The 21,005-nt window shown below is 39.6% G+C and overlaps 1 protein-coding gene across 1 annotated transcript; it reads left to right on the top strand.

Moving 5' to 3' along the window:
• Nucleotides 1-4,624: 4,624 nt before the first annotated feature.
• Nucleotides 4,625-9,703, top strand: LOC147060551 (uncharacterized). The gene is made up of 7 exons (XM_085904728.1): nt 4,625-4,728; nt 5,150-5,239; nt 5,784-5,885; nt 5,968-7,455; nt 7,531-7,673; nt 7,766-7,875; nt 8,066-9,703. The coding sequence occupies exons 2-7, from the start codon at nt 5,167-5,169 to the stop codon at nt 8,199-8,201; spliced, it is 2,052 nt and encodes a 683-aa protein (XP_085760854.1). The 5' UTR covers nt 4,625-4,728; nt 5,150-5,166; the 3' UTR covers nt 8,202-9,703.
• Nucleotides 9,704-21,005: the final 11,302 nt, after the last annotated feature.

Genomic DNA, 21,005 nt, shown 5'->3' on the forward strand with positions numbered 1-21,005 from the left:
CGAGTGAACAGAACTGTACCAATTCCATCCCCGTTCAGGGTATGAATTCCTACGACTCAAATTGCATTAGAATCCAGATCAGTCTCAAGTGACTTCACTGACGTCAGCCCTACTTTAGCGAGACTTTGTGGGTAAAGTTTTTCAAAGACAGGAACGGTGTTCCCATTAGACACTAACTGGAAAATCTTTTGCTTTCACTGGCTTTCCCTTCTATTAAGATGAGACATAACCAATCATAATTAGGTGCACTTAATCTTTAAGTTAAAGGTTCAATTACTCACCTGCACAAAAGTGTATAAGAGTCAAAACGAGCTGGCAACCTACTGCATGTATGAACAATGAAAAGCAAATAATGTTTCAACAGTGTGTGCCTGCAGCGTTCGTAATGGGCCATAAATCTATTTTTATCACTCCTTCATTCCCAGGGATGAATATCCCCCTCCGCCAAGCATGAAAAGGTATTAAGTGTCCCGCTCCGTCGCAACATAGCTCTTACGGTATCTATGCCATCAGGATGGCACGATCACGTTTCATCTTTTGTTTTCCAGCTTTTTCGGATCGGTGCGCCACACTTGGCTGACACAGAACGCGCTCTCTGCACGTTGACACACTCGTAATAACCTGGGGTCGCCGTTTTATACACGCGACAGTGATTTTAACAATCAAGGATCACGTGGAGGGAATGGTTCGTACATCTGCAACAAACAGCAGGAGGTGGCAAAACTACAAATTCTTTGTACGAGAGAAGAAGAAATATTCGTGCAAAAATAAACTCTGATCGATTGATTGACTCGCTCAAAAACTGTGGCCCTCATTATTAGTATCTGAAACTCTACACAAAACAAAAGAAAATTAAAATAAAGGTTTCCTTGCTTGTGAAGTTGGGCAATACAATTGTGTTCTAAAACCAATGTATTAAAACTCTTAGATGCTGAAGGTGTTGGCTTCCCCAGAAAGAACCAACAATCTTTTAGTCACACAGTTTATCTATTCAAGCCTTTCCACTCCTGCTCATAATGGGACTTACACATAACTATTCAGCCCCTCTGATAAAATAACGACCTTGGATGTTTAAAATTGTGTTCTCGCCCACCCACCAACATAATTCCTCTGTCAGTCCAGTTCAGGGCCACCGTGGAGGAAAGCCTTTAGGCCAGCAGCCGAAACAGTCGGCCGCCGCTCTATGAAATGACTCACGAGAAACTTGTGCTGTGGTAACTGTCAGTGTGTTTTGAGATAATTAAAAGAGAGGCTTTGGGGGGTTGTTTAGGCCAAAACATGATCACATAGTCGGGGAACAACGGCCTCCGTGATGAGCGAGAGATTAGTGTTTGATCTCCTTGAGGCAGTCTCATCATGCGTCAGATGGAGCGCATGGTGGGGCCGCTTTAAGAACCAAGGCTGCCCTCAGGTTACTGCTGTGCCACCCACCTCCATCACCACCTGCCGCCTCATTCAACCAATCATATTGTCTTTCTCCTTATAAGTTAGTCAGCGCATTTAATTTTGACTTTCTCCAACATGTGAGATCTTAGCCGATTATGCTGTGTATTTGCAAAGCCAACGGACGCCCCTTCTTGAACCTGTCTTGGGAATCCAAATGTTGTGGACTGCGCATGGCCTGGTTGAAGAGAAACATATCTGGCTATGTCTCCCAGCCTTGTAATTGTGGGCGTGTGGAAATCATGTTCACTCACTTTGACAACCTAAATCCAAGATAACAGACGTCCGGGCCAAATAATTTTGCTGGGGAGCAATTAAGTAACTGGATCAAACTAAGGATTCAGCACCCCAAATACTTAGTATACCAAATACCAAAATATTAAGAATTCTGGTGTGAGACTTGGGCATTCTAGATGACTAGACTCATCGTGACTTCAAACAATCGTGGTCTTGATGAGATCACAATACACAAGGTAAGTTAGCAAAGTCTAATTTGGTATACTGACCCGTGTAAGTGGACTCATTTGAAACATAGCGAAATTAGATGATTCACTTGAATCAGGTGACTGACTAGATTTAGTGGAGTCGCAAGAAACTCTGCTGACTCAGTTGATTCAATTGAATCAGAAAACTGACCAACTAGTGGACACACCTGCAAACCCCAAAGACACGAATGATTTTGTTGATTTGGGTGAATGACTCAAGTTAGCTGATTTACCGGAAACCCTGAGGATTCAGTGTAATCATGTGACTGACTCGAGTTAACATCCTCAACACCACAGATTCAGTTGACTTGGGAAACTGGCTTGAAGTAGCTGACCCACCAGAAACACTGCCAAATACAAAAATTTACTTCACTGACTCGATTTAGCAAAGTTACAATAATCATAGATGACTCAAACGATTCAGTTCAATCAGGCAACACACTCAAGCAAGTGGACTCCCAGAACTCGAAAAGATTCAGTTGAATTGGTTTACTGACTCAAGTATGTAGATTTAACACAAAAACTGCAGCGTCAGATGATTTGGTTCACTGACTTGAGGGAGCAGACTCACTAGAAACACAAAAGACTCAGAAATCAGATTTGGTTCACTGACTTGAAACTGTTGCATTGTTAACCGTCACAGCCTCTTTGTGAAGCCAGCTGAGCGGGGGTGTTGGAGGGTGTAGGAGGCTGCAGGTGGCGGGAATGTTAAGACCAGGCCTGTACCTGTGACTCAGTGACCACAGGTGTCAATCAAAGTGGAGGAATGTGGTAAACAAAGCCTGTGTAGTCCCACTTGGTGTGTGGACGCTAACGATGCATGAGTCACATGATCATCACAACATGTAGAACCTTTATGAGTCCTGACAGCACTCGATGGGTCCTCCTTCGGTTTAGCGTTTTCCAAAGGCTTATTTGTAGTAGCAGCGTGTGATGAAAAAACTTAGGTGAGAAATTTGACTAGGACTATAGGAATATAAGAGTTACTTTTGAGTTTTGGAAATAGAAAATCAAACAAACAGTTATTAACCATATTCAGATTCGAGAAGACTATCATATCACGACATATATTGTTATTGTGGTATGTATAAAATGGCCTTTATTATGACAATAGTTTTTTTATTATGCTATAAAACACAACACACTATTTTGAGGGGACAAACAGACCCGTACCAGTTAAAAGAAATTAATTCAGTAGTGCTGCTATATAGAATTTTTAAATATAAACTCAGAAGAGGTACATAGCCAACAATTTTCAGATAATAAACAAGAAAGAAACTGATTAAAGGAACGGAGATGTTGATAACATTTATTACACAGCTCTCAAAAGTCAAAATCAAGATGCAAAACGTTAAATATATTCAGTATAATATACTACAATGTTCTAAGTTGTCTCGATCATATCCAGACAATCAGAGCTTTTTGAACCGTCTTTCACGTTCAATTCGTGCTATAACTTAAAGATCTGTGATTCTCATTCTTGCATTTCAATGTGTTTGGATGAGGTGAACATGCAAATTTAGACTCACAAACTGCTATACAAAAATATTTATTTTGCGTCTTGTGTAATTTGAAGGAGTAAGAATACCTAGCTATCTATGCATGTTCATTATTCGTCATTTCCCTGCACAAATTCTTGGTATTTCCTATATATCACCCAGTTTTTATACAATATATAAAATTTGAGGATAAAAGAAGACAATAGATGGCCTCTAGCAAGATCCCTCTTGTACTTCATCAATACAATTTTTGTATAGAAATGATACGGACATCATAAACCTAGTTGCAAAGGGAACATTTAATCATCTTTTCAGACTTAAATATTTCTCTGAACATGTTTCTGCATCTAATTGCAGCCTGAAATGAAAACTAAATCATGTTGTTGGCTGTTTGCAGTCAAGGGATGATTGAAGTCCGAGTCAAAACGCAACGCCTGTTTCCTCCTTGATCCACATTTGATTTACTGTGCTGGAGTGAGGCTCATCTTGCCGCATTTAAAACATTGTGCTTCTTCCACCGTCTGGTAATGAACTGTGACTTAATCCTATTTGTCTTTTTGCCAGGATCCACACAGCCGGCTGTTAAATCTCAACACCACCCTCAAAGCTTATTGGACTCCATTTGTCTTCGCACTCTCACTTCATTTTGGGCCTGTTTGAAAATTCACTCTGACACTCCTGTTCAGCTCTGAGAGTGCGTAATCCCATCCATTTAATTTTCAAATGCACTCAATGTTCTACACCAGACATGGGCAAACTATGGCCTGTGGGACGGATACGTAAACAGTGTAGATTAGAGTATTCATATTTCAGAGGAACCTTAGCAACTGTAATTTTTGTACTAGAATGTAGATTTTAATGGAAAATATTTTTTTATTGCAAAATCTTGAGTTTCTGTCAAAGTTTCTGTTCACTCTTGAAAATAACACACTTTGAGTAACACAATGACTGTTAAAGCTGACTATGGTAGCTCATCTGTGGGAAACAAGTATTTTTTGTTTGAATTTTTTCCACTTGACCTGAGCAAAGATTTGAAGTGTGGTAAAAAGGGAAGCGAAAGACTTGATCGAGTCAAGAAAGGAAAAAGAAACTGAAATATTTCTCAAAAATGATGACCAGAAGTCGATGAACTGTAGTTACATGAACTGTTGTGGACAGTCAATATAAATGTGTTCATATCCAGCCAATCAGAGCCCAGATAACCCCATAATTCCTGTGGTCCAAAGAAAAAAATCTTGATGATTTAATGTAAAAGCAGAACCCCTAAGACTTTTTAGTTTTTTTATCAAGACGGATCTAAGGTAAGGACGTTTCATGGCTTTATCATGGTACACTGACATAAATTAGCTATTGTAAAACATAAAGTGTCAATTCCGTAATTGTGAAACAAGAAATAGTAGGAAACAGCAACATTAATAAATATATTTGAAACAACAATTGTTGCATTAAAAAAAAATGCGTTTAAAAGTTGAGGGTTTTTTATCTTTGAGGGAGGGAGCAAGGGAGGTGAAAAAAAAGTAAATGTGTCTTAATTTGCAGGCTAAATAGACTGATTGGTTTTATTATATTTTGAAATGCTTACAACGCCTTTTTAACAATGGTCACTAAATAGGACCTATCCTACCATTATCACAAAATCAGTAAGTAATGTTTGAAATTTGTGACAACTGACTACCATCTTTTTTTCTGTATCAATCTATGAATTGCTCCTTTTTGAACTAGAAAAAATAAAGATTAACATGGATTCTATGGAACTTGATGAATGCGGCTATTTAACAAAGAACTTAACGACGCAGGGGCTCGTCACTGAAGGTAATGTACAATAATTATCAACAAATTATCAGTTCAACACAGTATTTCTTTCTTCATTTATTTTTGTTGTATTTATTTATTTATTTATTTATTTATTTACTTATTTGTTTGTTTGTCTATATTTAGTGAAAAAGATTTAACAATAGCCCAATCTTGGTGTGTCATGACTCGTCCCCAGTTGTTTCCTTATGTGTATGTTACCATGGTTTCTGTTCGCGTCACCCCTCCCCTCCTCTGTTACCTCACAATAAAGTCCTGTCTGCCCCTCACTCCCCTGTCGGATTGTTCTCGTCTCTCACCTGCAGTCTCGTCGGTTTGTCTTTCGGTTCGGTTAGTTCCTCTCCAAGTTGGTCTGTCGGTTACCCCTGTCAGTCTGTCTCCGTTATGTTAGTTTGCCGGTTCTGTTGGTTTGTTCCCCTCATCCTCCCTTCCAACTACCTTTTCCCCCCAATAAACCCTGGTCCAAACTGAATTTGGCCGCCCAGCTCCATTTCCGTCTGTGCCACGGTGTAAACTCACAATATTTTTCCTTTCAATTATTCAGTGAACTTTCAACAAAGAAAGAAGTCATCCAGATGCATCACTGTGTGTCTTGGTTTGCTGTGCGCTGTCCTACTGGCCGGTAACATTGGGCAATTTATCAACTGTACGTCACCCCTAAAATGTGCAAGCATGAGTCAAGGGACATTGTTTTCACTGATTTCAACACTTTAAATCTATTTTTACAGATGAGGTATTGCCTGTTATTTCAATTGAGAGCCAAGCTAAATCTAACCACCAGACTCAAGAGACAGATCACCATCTCTACAAGAATAGCTCTCTCACTGACCATGTCGATACAAACACGCTTGAGCTGATGTTGAAGAACCTGACAATAGACAAAGACCAGTTGCAGACCAACTACGATTCTTTGGTATCAGACAGAGATCACCTTCTCGGCAGCAAAATGGTTTTGACTGCCGAAAGAGATGAGTTGAGGGCTAATTTCCACAGTGTGAAGCAGCAGCATAATAAGTTACAGACCAATTACAGTCTCCTAAATAGAGAGAATACTGTATTACATACCCTGAATAGTGCTCTGAGGACAGACAAAGACCAGTTATGGGCTAGTTACAGAGTTCTTGTTCAGCAGAAAGACCAGTTACAAACCAGCTACAATTCCCTCGTTAAAGAGCAGGAAGGTTTTCGAACTACTGTGGCTGCTGAAAGGGATGAGTTGAAGTCCCACCTCAACAAACTGGAAAAAGAGAAAGACCAGTTACAGACCACTTATGAGTCTCTTGTTAAAGAGAAAGATGAGTTACAGAACGGTTACAACTTCCTCATGACAGAGAGAGAGCTTCTGCTCACTAATAAAACCAATGTGAAAGCAGAAAGAGATGACTTCAAATCCCGCTTTGAACATTTAAAAAATGAGAAAGACCAGTTGCAACGCAATCAGTCTTTACTGAGGAAGGACAAAGACCTGTTACAGGTCAGTTATGACTCCCTGGTTCAAGAGAAAGATCACCTTCAGGCGAGTAAAACCACCTTGTCCGCTGAAAGAGATCTGCTGCGGTCTCACTTCGACAGTCTGAAGAATGAGAAAGATCAGTTACAACGCAATTACTCTTCAGTGAGAAGCCAGAAAGACCAGTTACAGGCCAGTTATGAATCCCTCCTAAAAGAAAAGGAGCTGTTACAAACCAGCTACAATTCACTCGGTAAAGAGAAACAGATCCTCCTGACAAGTAAAACCACATTGTCGACTGAAAGAGATCAGTGCGTGTCCCGCTTTAATGATCTGAAGAGCGAGAAAGATCGGCTACTACGCAGTTACTCCTCATTGGGAAGCGAGAAAGATCAGTTACAGAACCGTTACGCATCCCTGGCTCACGAGAAACAGCTACTAATGACCAATAAGACCAGAGTGGCTGCTGAGAGAGATGTGGTAAAGTCCCTCTACTACGAAATTAAAAATGACAGAGACCATTTACAGAGAAATTATACTTTGCTGGAGGCTGACAGGGACCGACTGGAAAGAAATTACACAGTGCTGAGGATAAGTAGTAGCATGTGTCAGATCAGGAACAGTCAGCTGCAAAGACAAAAAACTCACGGTGACTGCAACACTGTACGTGTTGAAAAGGAGCAGCTACGCCTAAATCAAAGCAGCCTGGAGACACAAAAGTACACGCTTCAGAAGATAGTGGACAAGATGACTGCCAAGATGAGCAGTAAGTACTTTGGACACCGGTCCAGTGATGGCCCGATGGCGTCATTGATCTCTCCATTTTGTTTATATTCTGTAGGCATGCTCTGTGGGGTCGGTTGGAAGAAGTTTGCCAGCAACTGTTACTTTTTGTCAATCGCGAGTAGGAGCTGGGCTGAAGGCAGACAGGACTGCATTAACAGAGGAGGCGATTTGGTTGTCATCAACAACAGAGAGGAACAGGTATGACCAACAGACTCCAATGTCAATGAGGCGTTCATTCACTTCGCTCCTGTGCTACACAAAGGTGGTTTGCTTGTTGTCTTCCCAAACAGGTATTCCTTAATGGTTTATTGGGACATGGTCAGCACGCATGGATTGGTCTGAGTGATCATATCAAGGAGGGAACGTGGATTTGGGTGGATGGGACCAACCTCACTATAGCGTAAGTTTTAGAACATGTCAACATTTTCTAGCAAAGTTCTCACTTCCAGGTTTTACTTCACTTAGTTTGAAGAAGGTTTGGAGAAGTAAAAGAGGGGAGGCAGCTGCAGTGCAATGTGATGCAACATGTACATGGCCGGATGGAAGCATTTCGATAATGTCGGAAATTGAGGTTATGTTCTGGGTGACAGATTCTGGCAGAATGGGCAGCCTAACAACTTCCGGAACCAGGACTGTGTTAAAATCCAGGGCAAATCATTTCTCTCGTTTGGAGCCTGGAACGATGACTCCTGTTCCCTTAAACAACGATGGATTTGTGAGAACTGATGACGATACATAGCCTTAGACTTAACCTGTTAGACTGAATGGATACCTGGTGACACTGCACATCTATGTTGAATTGTTTCAGACACTTTTTCTTAGCTCGTTTGATTATTTCAGTCCTATTTTAATGATTTCTATGTGAAAATGAAAAGCTGTATTTGTTTGGGCACTCTCGTCAAAGGCTTCACAGACTCATACTCTATTTACCATTCATGTAAATAAATATATACAAGGACTGGTTAAATTTTGAACAGCAGAAAGGGCCGTTCTTTCTTCCAGGGCAAAAGGGCATCAATCAGTATGGTTGGATGGTGACGGTTCAAAATGTTCTCCCATGAGGGTCATTTTGGGTGCGGTGGCTGTCAACCAATAATTGGACTGAGCCTTCTCATTAAGTGCAATCCAAAGTGTCACACCCACACAACCACCTTCTATCTCCAACCTTGAGGTGAGAGTCAGTGGGTCCCTGAGGACACAGTGGAGGAGGGCTCCGTATCTTTTTTTTTTTCGGGCACTGCTCAGTGCAAAGCACAAAAAGGCAGCACGCCTCCTCCATATTCATCAGTGGTGATTATGTGCTGACCTCTGTCTGGCATCAATCCCGAGTTGCTGGGCAGGCAAGGCAGGCATGGAGAAGGGAACGCATACGGATCTGACACAGCAGTCAACGAGATAACACCAGTGGTCCAAAGTAACAAAATACAAATAATTTGTTACAAGCTTAAGTATATATTTTTTAGGACTTTTTGGAAGGGTGTCTATTTAATTTTAGTCCATACATTTAAAAACAGGAATCTGTACGTCTTATATTTTCGACTCCATACTTCATTGTTACTTTTTTACATCAACGGATGAAGAACACAATGTAGATACAATGAGACAAAGTCAACCCTGATGGAAATCCTGTTTGACTCATTGATTAAGAATTTATGGATTTATATCTTGTAAAAAACACATGGAGCAACAAGAACCAGGGAATAGAATTGACAATGACACAACTGAGAACGATATTTCTCCTGCTTGGTAGCGGGTGACGAGCACTTTCAGGGCATGGAAAGCCTAGCGATGACTATGTGGGTTATATTCCAGTCACCAAAGATTTGATTTTGATTTTATAACCCATTTTGATGCCTCAGATTTATTTCAATCATTTAAATTTGGCAGAATTTTTAACAACACTCAATTCAAGATATTAAATCCACTTTAGTAGCGTTAAGGCATTGAATTAGTTTACAGACAGTTGTTTTTCTTTTTTAAACTCAAGCATCTGTACTTCTAATTACAGTTTGAGTACTGTAGCCACCTATGTCTGTCACAGAGTTTGAGTGAGACAGACTTTGAAAATAAAAATCCACAACGCAAAAATGCACAAACAACTATGTGGGCGTCCAATTCCTAATTTTAGAAGCAGTGCTGTGTTAGCATGAGGGGGAAGGTCTCATTCGGGATTAAATTACACAATTCGGCTGCAGCGTCGATACTGCTGCCTCGCAACGAGATCAATTATGGTGATGTGGAAGGGCGTAAATAGTGGTGTTGCTTAAGAAGGTGCCATTTAAACACGTTGCCAGTGTTCATCAGTCTGTCAGTCAAAAGTGCAAACAGGTCATGTTATCGCCAGGGATTGAAAATAGAAAGCAGATGTTCCATACTTTATATCCAGCGGTAAAAAAAAAAAAAAAAAGTAAAAGGCAAGGCTGGATGAATCCCTGATGAAGCTTATTTCCGTTTTTCTAGCCAATAGTCTCATCCACTTCCGTTACATTCTTCCTACTGTATCATGATTTTCTCCCTGAAGGTTTAATGAAGCGTCAAGAACCCAACACTCATTGAGTTAAATTTGTGATTTGGGCTCAAACATATTTGTGTCGCCATCATTTAAAAAATTGAAAAAACAAAAACTACCAATTTGCTCAAAAACTCATGCACTGCAATGAATGAGGATACTCAATTAAATTTTTCACCAGGATTGGGGACCGTGTTGATCCGGCACCTGACTAGGCAGTTTAGCAGTTGTGGAAAAAGTCAACCTGATGCAATCTGATCTTTGTTTAGTCAAAACAAACAAACAAAACCAGCGAGAGGGCGATGAGACGGCAATCACTGGTGCAGCAGACCGCCACATAGCCACGGCAAGAGCTCGTATCACCTTCCGACACCTTGCCATTGACGACATGAAAAATTTAAAATAAATACTTAAGTAATCCGTACTCGGATGGATGGATGGATGGATGGATGGATGGATGGATGGATGGATGGATGGATGGATGGATGGATGGATGGATGGATGGATGGATGGATGGATGGATGGACGGATGGATGGACGGACAGATGGATGGATTCGGTGATGAAATTTCAAAACTACATCAAGGTAACGTAATATGAAAATATCCACATAATTTGTTTCTGTCAATGGTACTTTGTAACTTTGAAACTGAATTCTAGCACCACCATGTGTTGGATTGTTCACTGCAGAGGGGATCCATGTTTTGGCGGCATTTCACATTACTGCATGTAGCGGTTTGAGAGCAGAAAAGAGCAAATAACGAGGCACCATCTCTAACAACGAGGCAACTGACGATGATGGACGTCCGTAATCGCGCTTTGTCGTGCGGTCAAATTTTGACAGATTTTCCATCTGAGTTTGTGTCTAAGCTTTTGTAGGAGTCCTTTTCCACTGCGTGTGCTCATGTTTCACTTAAGGCTGCAGAAAATCATTCCAAAGAGCAAAGTCTTATGCAAAGCTTTTGAGACTGAATGGTTCTTTGGCAAACAAAGATGACTGAAGGGTTGCAGGAGCACAGCACAAGTGGCGTGGTTTGATGTATCAAATGGATCCCTTGGAGTCTTTTCTACAGTTTTGGTACTCAATGGTCAGACGAGACCTTCATGCATTTGATTTCCTATCCGTTTCTTACTAATGTGATTTAACTTGGGTTTCTAAATAATCTAGTTTCGCCTGTATGTTCTGACATATTTGCAATATGTTGCTCATCTTTGTCTTTATCCTATCTCCTCTCAGCATACATTTTCCACTCGCTCTTCCATGCTGCACTAAACCACACACATCACATTTGAAGAAATAACAGGTCTCTTAATTGTATCGTGTCGAAAAACATACAACACGTTTTCTCCATTTCAGACGTCGGGAAGAAGACTCTGGTTTTGGTTTGAAAACCGTTGCCACGTATTAAGAGGACAAGGGAGTCTGCCAGACTGGTTTCTCTTTCCTCTGACGCACATGGTGAGTTGCATGTTTCCGTTTAGTTTACGCCACCAAGTGGATTAGCGCACGGCTGCGGAATTGTTTCTAAAGCAGTGACGTAAAGATGTGTTTAAAATCTGTGAGAAGGGAAATTTTGAAAACATACAAGAGGAAATGGATTGTTGCAGATTTTCATTTATTGGATTTTCACACAAGGATGACGCTTTTTGTGATGGCTTCATTAATAAACACACCCTTCCATGTCATTTAACCAAGGCTGAATATTTCACAGGCTTGAATGATAACTTTAACACTGTAATCTGAATGTGTGACGTCAAGTTGAAAAACATTCATGAGGTAAATTGCTTGAAAGGGAGAGAGAACGCTAACACAAACGAAATACAAAATATTTATTCAAAAGGCTTGGTGAAAATTCAGGCATAGTCAATAATCTTATCAAGACCTAAGATTACATAGCTTTCATTTTCTACATTTTTACATAAACCTATGAGAAAGTAACCAACCCCTAACCGTCTAACCCCCTAACTCTAGCAAATCATTAAAAGGTACGCCTTAAAGTGTCCCCTTTGTATATATGTGTTGTTGGTAGCATTTGTTGTACTCCAGACAACCTTTCCAAACTACCAGATGCACTTGGAATGACCGTGTCGTGCTGAACAAGTACTGGTACAATCTCATCAACATTGATTTCCACACATTTGGCCTTTTTCTGAAATATTTTGACAGCATTTTTTTCTTTGCCTTTTTACTCCTACACAACCACACCGGCAGCAACATAAAACAGGTTGCTCGGCAGTAGATAATGTTTTGTTACACCGCTCGACAACTAGAACGCGGTGAGGATGAGGCCGGGAAACGAGCGGTGAGACGAATGTGCACTGCAAACGTGCCCTAGAAAACACTCAATCACACGTCCAAGAAGCATCAGCTCCAGAGGGTATTTTTTTTTCAACAACCCAACTAGACACATTATGTCTGGTGTGTGAGGATGTTTGCAAAACACTGTCTCTTCCAGCCGTCCCATTTTAAGTTGGCAAAGTTAAGAAAGAGGCAAGTTTATTTATAAAGCCCTTAATCACAGAAATGTCTCAAAGGGCAAACATACGGAACACTTGGGCCTGCAATTTGCTTGATTTTAAAATGAGGCTATGTGGTTTATTCATTCTGAATCTAGAGCCTCTGTCACACTTACCAGAAAAACCTTTTCACCCCATAAAATTTCCCACATCACAATTCAGAGGGGGAGCTTTGATTCCAACTCTGACCTCTCAAGTGGGCCTTGACTGTTCTTCTTGTGCCCGCGTGGGTTTCTGTCATCTTCATTGGTTGATGTTAAACTGATATTTTTTGTCTCCAGGTAAAATAAAGGAATTGGTTGTAATATTTCACTACTTTATAAAACCCAGTGAAATTTTATGAAGAAGCTGAGCTGGAAGTTTGAATTTGCTTGGCCTTGCCATCTAAAATGTCATGGTTTCCAGTAATGGAGCACAAGTCACCGCAGTAGCTCAAGAATCACTCATAGACAGCAGGGGATGACTCACTAAATTGTGGGGGTTAATCTGATTCCATAAACGTCTTTTACACTGTATTCCCCCCAAAAAATCCCAACAGAAGATCAGGCAATACTCACAACCCAGTGAAGCGGGATTTGCCACAACTTTCAATCACCAACAAAACATCCCATTATTGCTAATTAGATGACGGCATTGTATAAAGCCCAAAATGCCCAATGAGGAGTCCCACAGGGGTCTATGCTGGGTCCTCTACGATTTTATCATCAACACTCCTTCATATCTACATCATTTACAGAGAGATCTGTGACTTCAAAACAACTAACTTGCTTATAATAACAACAAAGCCTGTGCTGTGTTTTTTTATCGAGTTTCATCAATAAAATCAAATTTATGACGCTCTATGACTAGATTTGCTATAATATCACCACTGACTCCACCTCATGGCTGCATCAATTTGTGTTACCTTAAAAAAAAATGTTAGAAAGTCTTTCAAATTTGATGAAATTGGCATCTGACTTGTCGGACAGTGAAAATTGCTTTCAACATAATAGAAAAGGGATAATTGACTGTTGAGCTTCACACCCCTGCCCTGACATTCTGGCATTCCTCTTACACACTGCAAGAGTAATTCTTCCCCAAGTTTTATGTTGGCGGCATTTATCCAAAACCGTGACATTCGAAGAAAGTGGAAAAACATTGCCTTGAACAGATAGTAGGAATAGTCTGCCTTTTCCAGACATCTGTTAATGTTTAAAAATGTTTGAGTTCTTTGGCTCTTATATTGGCTTTGCTTTCAACATTAAATCAAGCTTTACTTTCTCTTTTTGACATTGACATGTATCATATTTTCCAGAACCAATTCATCGCCAGTTGTTTGCTTGTAAGGCTGCAGCTGACCAACAATTTCAGTCAAGCCAACTTTGCACTCTGTCAAACCAAGCACAAAATATGTCTATCATTATCGTTAAAACCACTGAACACATTGGACGTTGACGCTGACCTGTGCGGGTATAAAGGGAATTTTGATACAGCACTATAACCAAGTAACCCAGCGCCATTTGTCTGGCCGCCGCCACGGCTCATTCATTGACTATTTGCTGCGTAAGGCTCGGCCACACACATAATTACTCACATCCGCGGGAAATGGATACGCATCAGCGGCAGGAGATATAAAGAGGCTTTGGCAGCGCCACTTCCAGGCCTTCTGAGAAACACTGCACCTGTCGTAGGAGATCGGACAGCTTGCTGCATCCCGATAGCAGCGGGCCAATGATACACTTGACTTCCTGTCTATGAGAACGCTTACGCCGAGGGAAGGCTTCTGAGTGGCCATGGTGCTCCATTTAAAGGCTGTTGCATTGACCTTATTTGTCCTTTCTGTGACAAACTTGTTGAATCCTCGCATTCTTTGTTTATATTTTAAGGAAAAACAGTCTTGTAGTACATGCCTCGTGATAATAAACACAAATATAAGAGTATAGAAAATTTATTTCATATGAATAATCATTACATGCTACACAACACGTTTTTGTTTGCTCTTCTTTGGTAGGTCTGTCAGGCCAGTAATTTTGCTCTATTTGTCTTTTATTATACAGTTGCTAACCTTTCTTAATACAATGTGTAAAGGATATTAGTTAATATCAGTTAAATAATCCATCCATCCACACATTTTCTGAAATGCTTAATCCTAACAAAGGTTGTGGGCGTGCTGGAACCTATTCCAGCAGTCTTTGGGCAGAAGGTGGGCCACACCCTGAGCTGGTCGCTAGCCAATCGCAGGGCATGTCGGTTAAATCATTAGGCTATGAATATTAAATAAAATGAGGTGACCCAAGTAAATTCCAAGCAGTGCAAAAAGTCAGCAAAAACTGCAAAAAAAATAGGGCAATCCAGGACATTGTCATGGCAACGACAAACCATAACATGTCAGCGAAGGAAGCAAAAGATGATGAATTTTTGGAATTTACACATTCAACACTGACAGCCCCCCCAACACTGCTACCATCTTGTTCTGCGAGAAGGTTCACAGGCCATATGTCCTGCTTCTGCCTCCTCCTACACACGCACGACTCACACACACATGCATGCACTAGCAGATGGTGTTTGGAAATGGCAGCTCTTCCGTGACTTTCATACCCGCCTTCCAAGTTTTTCCACACGAGCAGATCCTCATGCATGTGTCAATTCACTCATGCTTTTATGATTACAATAATGCTAAATCTTGATTGTCCCTTTGATAGTTTTATTCAAGTCAACAAAGGTTCAACTGATGGATGTCTCAAAAAGATTATCCTGAGTGACTATTGTTTGGTGTGGGGACTCGGGAGTGTTGAGTCATTTTTCTCATGCCTTTGTCTGAAGATTACCCTCAAAGTTTATTTATCCTTTGGTGTGGGATGTATCGATTTCATTAAACGCTCGGTTATTGGCTGGATCTCAAAGATTATCCTATGGAATGTGTTGAGTCATGTTTGTGGTCAAACTCAACAAAGGATGTCCAAGAAATATTATGGTGAAAGTTTATCTTTTGGTTTGAGTGTTTGAAGAGTAGTTTTTTTCCGATGAAATCAGACGTATCTGAAAGATTATCCATCTTGGAAAGATAATTCCGAGTGATTATCCCTTGGTCTGAGGTGTATTACAGCGATTTTTGTTTTAACTAAATGTCAGCCAAAGCCAGATTATCGAGTGTATTTAAAAATATTATCCTGAGTGATTATCCTTTGGAATGTGTGTTCAAAATTATGGTTTTTTTTTTTTCGATCTTTACTAGCAAAACTCTGATTACCTGATGTCTTGGAAGGATTTCCCTGAGCATTTTTTCTTTGATGTGGAAAGCGTTACGAGTGATTTTTCAAATCAAAGTCAGCTACTGTCAGAAAAAATAAAGGAGCTTTATTTAACTGTTGATCTAAACTATCCATGTTCGAACAATTTGAATAGGACTATTTTGGAAACTAAAAGACGTATCTGGGACCGTGTCCGATGTTAGCCCCATTGTCATGGTAACCATGGCCTAAACTGCTCCATCCAAGACACAGTCGACTTTATTGAACCAACAAATGGTTATGCTGTGCTTTGTGGCAGAGATTTTATAAAAACATCATATAAATCATGAGCAAACCATTTGATTGCTTTTCCAGTTCCATTGCGTGAAACGTACAAAACACCCAAACACGGCGGTCTCTTGAGGGCCTTTCATTTGCTATAAACATTTAAAGTGCAGTGAAAAAGCAGTTTCACTCTTCTTGATTTGTCTCAAGCAGATTTATTACACATAATTGTTTTCCAGTCAGTTAACCAATTTCACTCCAACTCATTTCTCAATCACGAATGCTGAACCTAACTGAGGTCGGTGAGGTTTGCAGTTTGAATATTTGTCTGTGTTCTTTTGTGGTCTCCTGCACTCTTGGACTAATTATGGCTGGCCGAATACACCCCACTGGGTTTCTCAAATTGTCAAAACTCAACCGGACTTAACTTAACTTCTTTTTTTTTTTTTTTTTTTTTTTAGCTTGACAGGGGTGAACATTTGCCTTTGGATTTTATTTTTTTAACTTGTGGTTCAATTTTTTTGGCAGGTATTTTTAAGTGAGTTGCTGATTTTAATGAATCAATCAAAAAGATTGAACTTAGCTTTCCTAAAAACTGTTGATTAAATAATAGCAATTATGTTTTACATGAAGCCACATTGGTTTGGTTTATTGTCTAAAAACACAACTACAGTTCTTCAGCAAGTAGAAATATTCACATTTTTTTTTCTTTTAAGCCAGATTGCTCTTTTTAGTTACTTCATCGTTCCAGTAATCTGTCCTGCTTCCTTTTTGGATTCAGTTTCAAATTGAGTGCTTTTGTGTCTCCCAGGAAGTTCTGGTGTTATTTGATTTTAGAAATTTAAAAAATAAAACAACAAAAAATGGAAATAATTTTTCACGGTGCAGTAGAGGGGAACAAATATAAGACAGCATTAAGATGTGCTTCAACAAACATTTCTAAGGCTAAGCTGGCACAACAGACTTTCACACTGTGTTGCTTTTGTCTAGCTTCAATGTCGTGCAAAAAGCAGCTTTATGATGCATTTTTACGGCACCTGTACGCTGAGTGCCTAGCCGTATTTTCACCCTTGCAGAGGTCGTTAAGCCACCAAATTGAAGAAAAATAAAATTAACAGCCCCAGCACAGTGTGCAGTGAACTTTGACCCCACCCCCCATGCCAGTGCACGCTTGAGTACGTGAGTGTGTGTGCATGTGCGTGCGACAGCATGAGGGGTTAAGCAAAGAATGCATGAGCCTGCTGCTATACCTCGCATAATTGGACCATTTGTTGCAAGGTCACACAGAGCAGTAGCAGCAACCCCCCCCCCGAAAAAAAATACTTGATAAAGGGAACCTGGCCAAAAGGCTTTTTTTTTAAATACTGTGTTCATATACTGCTTTAAAGGGGAATGAAGAAAAGTGGGGATTTTTTTGTGTTTGTGAATTTAGACAAAAATTTTACTGTGAAGAATAGCAAAACAACCACTAAATACAGTGTTTAAAATTTATTTTAGTCACTTTTATTTTTATATTCGGTGCTTTTGTTCATGCATAAATATTAGTAACAGAATTAATGTAAAATAATTTCTCTAATTGGCTCTGCATTATTTCATTCTCTGTGATTTATATCATGCAGTGGTTGTGGCAATGGCAGTGTTTTCCCCTCCTCTGGCTATTAATTCTACTGCCAGTTGAAGTTTACTGCCAAATTGCACTTCAAACAAAGAGATATGTAATGCACAATGAAAAACGCCATTGTCAGGTTAATGAAATGAGCAGCAATAGGTATGATGTTATCACCCTTTAAGCAAAAGCTCTTCAAACACAAACGGTGCATCAACACATGTAGAAAGACAACATAGCAATACTCGTAGGCATATTTACATTTTTCTATGCAAAATAATGACAAATGCTAATGTTAGGGGTCTGAGCGGCTGAAACTGATAAATGGCATTTCAATGGAGAAAAAGTGTTTTGTATTTTGGATGTCTATATTTATGATGATATATTTCTTGATCACTTGACATTTTGGGTCATCCAGGAATTCTACTGAAGAAGGTAGGCATGAATAATGCAGCAGGGTGGCCCCACCAAGAGGAAGTCGGAGCTGCAGGGAGAATGAACGTGACCCTCGCTGATTTTATGGTATGTGCAAATACAAAGCGTGTCCTTAGCTGAGTTGTTATGTTCTTAAACAAGCTTCTTTGCAATAAATGTACAAAAGGGAGCTCGAACCCCAAACAACAGGGAAGCAATGTTGATTGTAGCTCTGCAAATGTGTGTGTGTGAGAGAGAGAGAGAGAGACAGACAGACAGACAGACAGACAGACAGACAGACAGACAGACAGACAGACAGACAGACAGACAGACAGACAGAGCGAGAGAGAGACAGAGAAATAATAAATAAAGATTTAGGGAAACGCAAAGTTTTAATATTCCAAGAGTGGTTAGGATATTCTAAGAGAAAAAATCTGTTATGCTGCGGAAATTAAGTTGTATTTTTTTCAAGAAGCGCAAAGTTTTAATATTCCAAGAGTGGTTAGGATATTCTAAGAGAAAAAATCTGTTATGCTGCGGAAATTAAGTTGTATTTTTTTAAGAGTAGAAAAGTCAAAACAGATTGAGAAATAGTCGTAATTTGTTCCACCATTTCCAAATCCGCTTCTCTTGCTATTGGTACAATAATAATAATAATAGTAATAATAATAATAATAATAATAATCATCATCCTCATCATCATCATCATATCATCATAACTAACATTAAAGCTCCAGTTTTCGGCGAACGACAACTTTTTTCCTCTTAATACTCAAACACACACATACACACACATACACCCACACACCCACACACAAGATCACCTCATGGGACATAAATATTTCAGAGTTGTTAGTTCCAGTCTGCCGGCTTTCGACAAGCTCACAGCTGTGCAACAAACACCTTCCGGACTACGATGTTATAAGTTCATAACTTGTTAAGATTAAATACTTGAAACTGATCTGACTTCTCTGTTGAATCTGCAGATACATGTTTGGATCTTGTCATTCATCCTCCCAAACTATCAACATGAAGCTCCCTGGAGGGGTTTTCACTCAAAATACACACCTAGACCAGTATTTATTTTTCAGTTGCAATAAACCCCCTCGCCCAAGATACGTTATAATACATTATATAAAACTTGAAATATGATGCTAATTTGGTAAAATTGAGTCATAAAGAACACAAAATGTTATCTATTAGAGTTGTGTAGAACATATGATGTAGAAATTGGGCAGGCCTGTAGACTAAATGTATCTAAAGGGTCGCCCAAGTTTTGGATGCCTATTACAACATATCACACAAAAAGTTACACAGTTGATGATGACAAACACTCAAGACGTCAACACTTTTGATTTGTTTGTTGCCACATTTCATTTAATCCGGCGTCAAGGGCTGACAAATGTTAGGAAATAATCCATTCATCAATTAGGCGTGCGAGAACAATCCATCAAGAAATATAAGAGGGCGGATGAGTTTGAAGAAAGGGAAGACAGTTCCTGTGACAGGACCATTTGTCAGAGTCATTAAAGTGTCCAAAATTCAATGAAAGCATCTTTGGTCTCTTATGTTTTTGCTCGGCATTACATTCCGCACATTGAAATTCCGCGCAGTCACTCCTTTTTTTCTGAATTAGTGAATGCTCCTCATTTCTCCCGAGGATACCGAAGAGAGAGGGCTTGTCAAATATGCCACGAGAAACAAAAGTAAAAAAAGATGCAGGACTTTGGGCTCTTAGCGAGGGAATTTTAGAAATGGCAAAAGTGAGGAAACAAAATAACTTCAGCTGGTGTTATGACTCGTCATTGACTTTAAAAGAAAAAAAAAATTCTAAAGCTGTCTTTCCCACCCTTGAAAGCCACACAGCCCCTTCATCACCACAGACTTGATTTTCCCCCTCATCTGCACATGGTTTTTGACATTATACTTTATACTAATATTTATATTTCAATAAATAAAAAACTTAAATCATCTTTCCCCATTGAAATAAATGATAATACCATTAATCTGTTCCAGCCATCCAAAAAAAAGTTCTAACTTTTAATAGGAAAAAGAAAAGCACTCCACATTATGGTACTTAAGAGATAAACACAGCAACAATAGAATTAAAAATTGTAAATAATTAATTTTTCATGATTTTGTCCATTAATTCAATGGGCCTTCTGGTGTGTGCGCTTTAGCCTCAAGGTTTGCAATATAATACAGACAGAGAGAATATGCAAAGATTTGCTGGAATAATACAAAAAGACCATTGCATTAATCTGAAACTGCCCCTTTAAAAGAGGTTAAAAAATTTGTGAGTTTTGGAAACGAGGGTGAAAATTGTGCCATTGTTCCTGATTGTTGTTATTTTGACAAAAGTGCAACACAGACATGTTAAAGACATTTTGGTGCCCAGGAGATTTGGTTAACTGAGGGGAGGAGCTTCATCCAATCAGCCCAGAGCCCTAACGAGAAAAGAATGCCCTGCCACAATTTTGTAGCATCTGTTAGGGAGTTTTAAAGCTTTTGCAGGAATGTCTCTCACATGCAGATTTTCAGTATTCATCACTTCATATAGACCACAATTACTAAAGACTTCAGTCCATTATTTTTCAAATGGATGAAAATATACTGAGCTGCCAGGTTTCATCTGTTTCCCCACAGCTTACGTTTTGGAAGGGGATTCTCACAAGCGACAAACTCGACACGCTCACAGATTCTTGAGACGTAACTCTCATGATTGCAAAAAAAAAAAAAAACGAGCGCCCGTCAAACCCGTGGAGATAACATTTCGTGATTACCAATTACACCCAGCCTGCATTGGAGTGCAGCACCACACTTGATCCTCATTGTTTATTATTACTCCATTATCATTGTGGCTGGTGGCATATTGATTCTTTTTCTTGTTTCTTTTTGCTCGTCCTTTTGTAAAAGTCATTTTATAACGGGGTGCTTTGATTCTTGTGAGACGCTGGGAAGAGCAACGTACACCCCTCCCCATCCATAAAC

Source organism: Syngnathus leptorhynchus, chromosome 2, assembly GCF_054491065.1.
Source record: "Syngnathus leptorhynchus isolate UIUO chromosome 2, UIUO_Slep, whole genome shotgun sequence".
Classification (NCBI taxonomy): Eukaryota; Metazoa; Chordata; class Actinopteri; order Syngnathiformes; family Syngnathidae; genus Syngnathus; species Syngnathus leptorhynchus.